This window comes from Humulus lupulus, chromosome 8 (genome assembly GCF_963169125.1).
Source record: "Humulus lupulus chromosome 8, drHumLupu1.1, whole genome shotgun sequence".
NCBI lineage: Eukaryota > Viridiplantae > Streptophyta > Magnoliopsida > Rosales > Cannabaceae > Humulus > Humulus lupulus.
Window position 1 is genome coordinate 98,780,451 of NC_084800.1, and position 10,027 is coordinate 98,790,477.

General features: G+C 49.2%; 1 protein-coding gene across 1 annotated transcript; it reads left to right on the forward strand.

The window, feature by feature from the left end:
- Window positions 1-432: 432 nt before the first annotated feature.
- Window positions 433-1,577, forward strand: LOC133795866 (uncharacterized). The gene is made up of 2 exons (XM_062233323.1): window positions 433-968; window positions 1,059-1,577. Exons 1-2 carry the CDS (start codon window positions 501-503, stop codon window positions 1,575-1,577), a joined length of 987 nt encoding a protein of 328 aa, XP_062089307.1. The 5' UTR covers window positions 433-500.
- The last annotated feature ends 8,450 nt before the right edge of the window (window positions 1,578-10,027 follow it).

The following is a 10,027-nucleotide window of genomic DNA, read 5'->3' on the forward strand; positions in this document are numbered from 1 at the left end:
CCGCCGATCCTCTGTTATCTAGGTTTAATCCCAACCAGCCCGTCCAATGCCATCGAAACAACCCCGACCTCGACGTAACCCTACTACAGTGTGTCGACCGGCTCGTGCTGGATTACGAGAGTAGCCGCCCTAGCGGTACTGTAGTCGTAGACAACACCTTAGCCTTTAGCTCGGACCTCTTTGAGGAGTATGGGACTAATCTCCGGTCGTGGCCATCTCTTTGGGAGGGTACTGTAGCTCCAGGTCTTAGGCAGTATGTAGAAGAGTCTAGTCCTGAGCCAGTCTCGGACCCAGAACCCGTGCCAGTCCGCGAATTCATTGTCTTAGATTCCCCCGCAGAAGCTCTGGGGCCGGTGGTCGTGACCATAGATTCCTATTCTAGCTCGGGGGGTAGGATCCCTCATGATATATGTTTTTGAATTCTGTTTTCTCTTTATTCTTGTTGTTCTTGCATAAATGCTAACTTGTATACTAATGTTGCCTTTGTTTTGCCAGAAGAGATGTCTCAGCCCGGGAACAAGGATTTGCGAGCTAGGTTCACCGGAGGGAACTCCTCCGCCGGGACCTCCGGGCCCATGGTGAAGAAGCTCCGGGTGGCAAAGAAGGCCGCTAGGACACCAAACAAGTCCCCTGCTAAGGGGAAAGACCAGACCCCAGCTGCCCTGGCCAAGGTACCTCCACCTCTTGCAGCAATGGAGAAGATGCCCCTGCCCCCTCCACGAGCTCCCACCTTCGTTCGGGACATGGAGACGGAGCCCGAGACTTTGGCAGCTGCCGCCACCGAGGTGCGCATTCCGGTGGACCCCCAGGCCCTGGAGAAGATTCCTGACGTCTTTTGGGGGATGGTGTACGAGACGGCGACCTACACCGTCGACCACTACTACGGGGCCACTGAAAGGGACCTGCGGGCAATCGAGACAAGGAGCCCGGAGAGCATGATGGAGTCTTCACTGAGAATGGCTCTAACGGTAAGCTGGCTTTGCTCTTTTATATTTTGGTTACCGTGCTCTGTCTTGTCTCTTTTTTTTTTCTAAGGCAGTTGCCTCTTTGTTTTGTAGGGCGGTCTGGCTCTTCACTGGAGTACATCCAGGTCTAAGGCTCGGCTCGAGGACATGAGGGGCGAGCACCAGGCGGTTTTGGCCACCCATAAAATGACCTTGGCTGCCCTGCAGGCGGCCCAACAGCAGGAAAAAGAGGCCAAGGATGCCTTGGTGGCCGCGCGGGCTGAGCTGGACGCAACCCGTCCTAAGCTTCAAGAGGCCGAGGCTACCAAGGCCACCCTTGCTGCCGCGGTGGCCGAGTTGGACTCTGCGAAGACTGGAGCCGAGGAGGCCAAGGCCGCCTTGGTAGCGGAGAAGGCAACTTCCAGCTCCGCCATGGAGGACATGCTCTACCATTGTTGGGTCTTCAACTTGGACGGTGACTTCTCCTTTTTAGGAGCGGACTGGGAGGACTTCCGAGAAGTGTTCAAAGCTCGCCTCCAGCAAGAGGCGCCTTCTAAGACTAGGGAGGCCTCCACAGTGGCCGAGCAAGAGGGCGAGACGGCGACCTCCACAGAGCAGTCCGGTGGAGCCTAGGGCCTTTTTTTTTCTTTTTATATATATATATTTTTTTTTTGTAACTTTGTATGAGGTTTTTTCACCTCGAGACATTTGCTTTTAGTCAATTTTTTGATTCTATGCACCTTAGTTTGCTTTTCTTTTTTGTGGTGCCATGATTGATACTCTTATATTTTTCTGGGAAAAACATATTAACCAATATCGATCCAATTTTTAAGACAATTCCTGGTTGAATTCCGGACCTTGCTTTAAAAACTTAGTTCACGTTAATTCTTTGACTAATATCTTGTGCTTTTTAAGAAAAACACTGATTAATCAAATTGAGTCAACTTTTAAGTTTTAGGACCTGGTTATGTCCAGGACGTTATTTTGAAAACTTAGTTCGCGTTAATTCTTTGACTAATGTCTTGTGCTTTTTAAGAAATACACTGATTAATCAATTTGAATCAACCTCTAAGTTTTAGGACCTGGTTATCTCCAGGACGTTATTTTGAAAACTTAGTTCGCGTTAATTCTTTGACTAATGTCTTGTGATTTTTAAGAAAAACACTGATTAATCAATTTGAATCAACTCCTAAGTTTTAGGACCTGGTTATATCCAGGATAAGACTTAGTCTGTGTTAATTCTTCATCAATATGTCGTGTTTTTTTAAGAAAAACATCAACCAATCGATTTGAATCAACTTCTAAGTCTTTAAGGCGACCTGGTTATATTAGCCAGGTACCATATGCCCCCCAAGTAATTAGGAAAGGGTCTTTCGTGGTTACTCGAGATTACATTTGCAAATATACATAATAATGAAAGAAGATTTAATTCTCATTGCTTAATACATAAGAAATGGCCTTTCTGAGTAAGCCTTAAAAGGGTGTCATTGATAATACTTCTTCAAGTGGATGGCGTTCCAAGGTCGTGGGACCACTTCTCCACTAAGCCGGGCTAACTTGAGTCTTCCTTAATGACCTCGGCGGTTTGATATGGCCCTTCCCAGTTCGATCCCAATACTCCATCTTTGGGATCCTTACCGGCTAAGAAGATTCTCCTAAGGACCAGGTCGCCATTGCTAAAGGCGCATTTTTTGACCTTTGAGTTGAAATAACGAGTGATTTTTTGCTGGTAATGTGGGAGCTGAAGCTGCGAATCTTCTCGCCTTTCATCAATCAGGTCGAGGGATGAGAAAAGTAGTTCTTGATTGCGATCCTGGTCATATGCCTGGGCTCTATGAGATTATACCTTTAACTCAACAGGAAGGACCGCCTTGCTCCCAAAAGCTAGGGAGAAAGGAGTATGCCTCGTAGAGGTCCGATGCGAGGTCCAGTATGCCCACAGTACCTGAGGGAGCTGCTCTAGCCAGACCCCTTTGGCTATGTCCAACCTCTTCTTAAGGCTCGCCTTTAGCATCTTATTGACAACCTCGACCTGGTCGTTCTCCTGAGAATAGGCCACGGAGGAGAAACTTTTCATGATGTCGTACCTTTCACAAAATTCGGTGAAGAGGTCGCTGTCGAACTAAGTCCCATTATCGGATATGATTTGCTTCGGCAGCTCGAACCGGCAGATAATGCTCTTGACTACAAAGTCAAGGACTTTCTTGGAGGTTATTGTTGCCAAAGGCTCTGCCGGAACCCACTTTGTGAAGTAGTCGATAGCCACCACGGCGTAGCGGACCCCGCCCTTTCCAGTAGGGAGGGCGCCAACCAAGTCGATTCCCCAGACTGAAAATGGCCATGGGGAGGAGATCATCTTCAGCTCGACTGGGGGAGCTTGGGCAACTATGGAGAATCTCTAGCACTTGCCGCATTTCTTGACATACGAGATCGAGTCCTTTGATAAAGTGGACCAGTAATACCCTTGCCTTAAGACTTTTAGGGCCAAGCTTTGCCCCTCAGTGTGATCCCCGCAAAAACCCTCGTGCACTTCCTGCAAGATGGCCTTCGCCTCGTCTGGCAGAACACATCGTAGGAGAGGTAGGGAATGCCCACGTCGGTACAACACCCCATCTATTATCGTATACCTTGGAGCCTGATACAGTACCCGTCGTGCGTCATTACGTTCCTCGGGTAACTTTCCTTCGGTGAGGTACTCTAGGATGGGAGTCATCCAGGTCGGTCTGGCGTCAATCATCTTGACCTCCGCCCTGACCTCTTCTATACTTGGTTTTTCCAAAAATTCCACCAGTACTAACCCCAAAGCCTCCGTCTCCCCGGAGGTAGCGAGCTTGGCGAGGGCGTCTGCGTTAGCGTTCTGTTCTCGAGGAATCTACTCGATTGAGCCTCGTTCAAACGCGGACAGTTCGACTCTTACCTTGGCCAGGTAAGCAGCCATCTTGGCTCCCCGTGCTTGATACCCACCTAGCACCTGGTTTACCACAAGCTGGGAATCGTTGAAGCACTGAACGGAGCTGGCCTTCAGCTCCTGGGATATCCTTAGCACGGCCTGCAAAGCATCGTATTCGGCCTCGTTGTTGGAGTCCTTGAATCCGAATCTCAAAACCGAGTGGAATCTATGCCCTTCTAAGGATATCAAAATGATTCCAGCCCCGGAGCCGTTCTCATTGGATGAGCCTTCCACAAAGATCTTCCATGACGCCTGGGTCGAGGTGCTCTGGGTGACCCTTGCATAGGATCCTCCCTGAATCCTGCACACTCTGCCACAAAATCGGCCAGGGCCTGACTCTTTATAGCAGTTCGTGGGGTGTACAAAATTTTGAAGTGACTGAGTTTGATAGCCCACTTTAACAGGCGTCCCGATGCTTCAGGTTTTTGCAAAACCTACCTTAAAGGCTGATCGGTCATGACGTGTATTGAGTGGGACTAGAAATACGGCCTGAGCTTTTGGGAGGCCGTGATAAGACAGAACGCCCACTTTTCCATCAGCGGGTATCAGGATTTAGCCCCAAGAAGTCTCTTGCTGATGTAGTAGACCGATTTCTGAACCCGGTCTTCTTCTCAGACCAATACGGCACTAGCTGCATCCTATGTGACTGCTAGGTAGAGGAAAAGAGGCTCTCCTGCCTTTGGTTTTGACAATACGGGCGGCTCGGCCAGATGTGCCTTCAGGTCAAGGAAAGCACTTTCGCACTCCTCTGTCCATTCGAATTTCTTATTTCCTCGGAGCAGGTTGTAGAACGGTAGGCACTTGTCGGTGGATTTTGAAGTAAACCGATTTAGGGCTAATGCCCTTCCTGTCAGGCCTTGGACGTCTTTACGCGACCTGGGTGAGGGAAGCTCGAGCAATGACCTGATTTTATCGGGGTTAGCCTCGACTCCTCTAGTGTTGACAATGAAACCCATGAATTTTCCAGACGCGACTCCGAACGTGCACTTATGAGGGTTAAGCCTCATGTCGTATTCTCTTAGTATCTTGAAGCATTCTTCCAGGTCAGAAGCATGGTTATCGGCAGTCTTTGACTTGACCAGCATGTCATCAGCGTACACTTCCATGTTCTTCCCGATCTGGTTGGCGAACATTCTATTCACTAATCTTTGGTATGTAGCAGCGGCGTTCTTCAGCCTGAATGGCATGACCTTGTAACAATAGATGTTAGTCGGGGTCATGAAGCTGGTGTGCTCCTGGTCCACTAGGTTCATGGCGATCTGATTATAGCCTGAATATGCGTCCATAAAGGACATGAGCTCGTGCCCCGCCGTGGCATCTACCAATTGGTCAATCCTTGGCAAGGGAAAACAATTTTTGGGACAGGCTTTATTCAGGTCGGAGAAGTCAATGCAGGTCCGTCATTTCCCGTTGGGCTTCGGGACCAGCATGGGGTTGGCAACCCAAACCGGAAACTTGGCTTCACGGATAAAGCCGCAGTTCTTGAGTCGGGCTACTTCTTCTTCTAAGGCCTCAGCCCGAGTAGTTCCCAGGCGCCTCTGCTTCTGGGACTTTGCAAGAATGCTCTTATCCAAATAAAGGGTGTGCATGATGACATTTGGACTGATTCCCCCCATGTCCTCGTGTGACCATGCAAACACATCCAGGTTATCCTGCAGAAATTTGATCAGCTCTGCCTTCCTCTTACCACAGAGGTTTTTCCCGAGCTTAACCATCCGTGAAGGATTTTGTGGATCGATGTTTACTTCGTCGAGCTCTTCAATAGCTTGGAGCTCGGACTTGTCCTCGCCTATTCGGGGGTCAATATCCTCACTTAGGACGATACTTTCCCCTTTGGCGCTCTGAGGTTTTTAATCTCAGGATTAGGCAAAGGTTCCTGAGATTCCTCTCCTCCGCCTTGGATGGCCATCGTTAGTTGCCCGGGTTTCGATTTTCCCTTCAAGGAAATGCTGTAGCATTCCCTGGCAGCAAGCTCATCGCCACGGACCATGCATATCCCCGTGGAAGAAGGGAATTTCAGCGCGAGGTGGCGAACGGAGGTGATGGCCTCAAAAGCTATAAGTGTAGGTCAGCCCAAAATGGCATTGTATGCAGCGGGGCAGTCGATGACCACGAACTCGAGGAGTTTTGAGACTGTCCGAGGTCCCTCTCCTATGGTGATCACCAGCTCGATTGTCCCTATAGCCGATGATCCTTCTCCCGAGAAACCATACAGCATCATGGAGGTCACCTTCAGCTCAGCGACAGTCAAACCCATCTTCTCCAGCGTGGACCGGAATAGAAGGTTTATCGAGCTCCCATTATCGATCAACACTCTCATAACCCTCCGATTAGCGAGCTGCACTGCTACGACCAGAGGGTCATTATGAGGGAACTGAACGTGGCTAGAATCTTCTTCAGCAAAAGTGATTGGTTGCCTTTCCAATCGCTGCTGCTTTTGCAGATGCGCCTCGGGGACGAACTCTACTCCATTATGAGCTTTGAGTTTGTTTATGTACCTCTTTTGGGCACCCCTGCTCGTGCCAGCCAAATGCGGACCTCCCGAGATTGTGGATATCTCTCCTCCTGTCACCGGAGGAGGGACGTCTTGATCTACCCGAGACCCGGGCTGACTGACCGGGACTTCTGGAGCAGGTTGGATTGTTGGAACCTTGTTCCTCGCATACTGAGCCAAGGGGCCGGCTTTGATGAGAGTTTCGATCTCATCTTTCAAATGTCTACAATCATCGGTATTGTGGCCAACGTCGTTGTGGAAACGGCAAAACTTGGAGGTGTCTCTCTTCCCCTTCTGGTGCTTTAACGGCTCCGGCTTCTTCCAGGGGAGGTGAGCAGAGTTTTCTAGGAAGATGTTCTCCCTAGAGTGGGTGAGCTCCATATAAGTCGCATAGACTGGCTTAAATTTTTCTACGGACTTATTCTTCTTTGGGCCGTGCTGGTTGCCCTCGCTGTTCCCCTTTCTCTTGCCTCCACCGAACTGGTTATTCTGTGTAACATTTAGGGTCACTGTCACGAACTCCGTTCCCACTCCAACGAGATGCTGAGGGACCTGGCTGTTTCCTGCAGCTGAGGCTTGGGCCTCCTCCAAGTTGATCCACCCCTGGGACCTATTTAGGAATTTGTTTACTGAGCTGACTCCCTTCCTTTGTATTTCATTCCAGAGTCCCCCTCTGATGAGGATTCCAGTCCTCAAAGCCATGAGCTTGGAGCTGTCATCTGCGTCTCTGGCCCGAGCAGCAACGTTTGTGAACCTGCTCAGGTAAGCCTTCAGAGGCTTGTCGGGTTGTTGCCTCACGTTAGCCAGGGAGTCGGCCTTGACGGGAGCAGCCTGGGAGGCTCAGAATACTCTTTTGAAGTCAGCAGAGAAAGTTTTCCAGGAGGTGATTGACTGCTTCTTGTTCTGTTTGAACCACTGTCTGGCCGGACCAGTCAGCATGGAGGGAAATATCAGACACCTCAGCTCGGGGCCAATGTTGTGGGCCATCATTAGTGTATTGAACATACCCAGATGATCTGACGGATCTCCGTCTCTGTTGATTTTGGACAAGTGCGGCATACGGAAACCTGGCGGGTATGCCATTGTTGCTATGCTGGGGGTGAAGAGCTCAAGCTCGTCCCTCGAATCATATTCGTCTTTCTCTTTCTCCGACAGGAGCTTCCTCATTAGCTCCTCCATCTGAGCCAGGCACTCAAGGGTTTTGTCCTGATTTCCTTGGTTACTTCGAGGCTGTTCAACAGATCCGGATCCATTGTATACGTTTGGTGGGTTATTGCCCCTCCTTTCTTGAGATAGGTTATTTGGGATATTCCCGCCATTACGTACCTCGGACAGGTCTCCCCCTGAGCGGGCATGGCTGCCACCTCCTACTGGGTCTCCCCTATGAGAGTTAAGGTGATCTCGTAGGTCGCCCCTCGGGGTGGCTCGAGGACTCTGCGCCGAGCTTAAGTGTTGACACAGGTCTGCGCCTTGCCTCTTTCCGACGTTAGCGTCGGTTTTAAGAGGGGGTAGTCAGGCCAACACCTCCTTAATCTGCTGACTAGCTTTCGCCAGTTGACTCCTCAGCTGAGCATTCTCCATCTCTACCGCCGTGTAAAAGTCCAGGTTTGGATTAGGTGGCCGGGGTGCCGAACTTCCAGTGTCATCCTGGCCTATTGGCTGCTTGCCCGGCCGCTGCTGAACTTCAAGGTTTTGCTCACCGGAGATGGCGGCATGATGAGCCTCCTACCCATCATGTTGTTCCACCTCATTACTGTGTCTTGATCGAGTGGTCACCATAGTTGGATGTTTGCGATAGCACCAATCTAACTAGCTCTCAATGAAAGCACCAAACTGTTGACGCGGTTCTTCGCCAACAGGTAATTAAGAAAATAAGAGAGAGAGATCAGTGCTTAATAATGAACCGAAATAGATAAATGATCTTAAAATGGATTGGTGACATAACTACGTTTTTAGGTGGCTCAAAGGTTAAAATCCTTCTACTCCACCAGCCAATATTATTGCTATATGTCTGGTATTCTTTACAGGGTATTTCCTTATAAATAGAATCCAACCCTTTGCAACTCCCAGGGTCTCCATATTTATAGGAGAGGGCACTTGGGAGTTGGTAAGGGGGGTTATCCCGTGACCCCCTTACCCATCAGGCCACTTCTGTGAGATTCATGATTAATTCCTAAAACCTGACAAATGAAGTGTGGTCTAATCAACAGGTAAGGGGGATAATGGGCCGCACGGCCCAACCCAGTCGTGGGTGCCTGAATATGCACATTCATGCTGCGTGTCAGAGAATTCAAGGATATATCAGACACGTGATGTCTGATATATGCACGTTTACATTGCGTGGTTGACTTTATAAGGGGTCACAGCTTCCAACTCCAGCTCGTGCCCCGAGCTGGACGCCTTCCTGACCTGCGGTCTTTATCTTCCTGTCTCAGCCCTTAAATAATCTTGGCGAACCTTTGGATACCTCGAGCTAAAGAGGTAGGACCTTATGACAGCATCTCTGGTCATGTGGTATCCACGTGGCTGATATAATTAGGCCATATCTCAGCTCGCTAATAGCCCGTGGAAAATCAGGGCGTACAAAAAGATTAGAAATAATCACACAAGGGATTTTATGCGGTTGGGGCGTTAAAGAGCCTTAGTCCATGAGTCTATTGTATTAGAGCTTAAGGAGCTTTAGTAATGGAATTTTCTCTGAATTTGAGCAGAGTATATGCTTACAAGAGAAAAATCGGACCCTCTCCACAGTACACAACTGTTCATATTTATAGGCAGTTGAGTGCTCTGGGTTTGGGCCGGACTGATCCGGGCCCAATAAGGGTATAAACAATATTTGCTCATTGATGGAGGCTTAATACAAAGGATTTTAATAAATAAAACGCACTAATCAGGGCCCATTGGGCTGGCCTGAGTGTAACCACGCTATAAGACTGACAACAGTACACAGTTTCAGTCTGGTTTGCGTGGGCTTCTAAGGAGATCTAGGGGACAAGATCCATAAGAATAGTGGCAGTACGGTTCTGAAATAACGGCTTACATTCTGTATGTAACCTCTTCCGCAGGTTATTTATGGGGACAAAACTCTGTGTTTCTCGGGGCGATGTCAGTATCGGGGACAACTTATCACACCCAACCTAGTCGCCTGGTCCGGGTTCGTTTACTATCATCCCTCTTCATTTACCAAGAGCCTGGTTCGTTTACCAAGATCCAGGTTCATCTACTATCGTCCTGGTCCATTTTTAGAGTTGGAGGAAACAATATCCTTATCGCACCCTGGACAACACCATACGAGGGGTACGAGAAGATGAAACATACCAACTTCATGGTCCCCGCTTTCATTTCGGGATAACGTTTGGGCTTTACTAATATTTGGGCTGTCGGGACTCACTCCTTCCTCGTTTATTGGGCTCGATTTGGGCCTTAAGTCCCTTCAGGGTGGCCCATGGATTCAATGTGCGGAGCCACGAATGAAGGGAGGAAACAGGGATAACATTTACCCCCAAGCCTTTATATGTGCTTGCGCAATGAAGGCTTGATTCCTTTCCCGGATCAATTCTCGATTTCATTCCCCACTAGACGGGTCCGTTTTCGAGGGGGATTGATTGCTAGAAACTTGTATATAAAGCCTTTGTGTCA

Bases quoted from the DNA above. Each gene is read 5' to 3' on its own strand.
- LOC133795866 (XM_062233323.1), top strand. From the start codon at position 501: ATGTCTCAGCCCGGGAACAAGGATTTGCGAGCTAGGTTCACCGGAGGG. The intron at 969-1,058 runs GTAAGCTGGCTT...TTTGTTTTGTAG, and splicing joins CACTGAGAATGGCTCTAACG to GGCGGTCTGGCTCTTCACTG.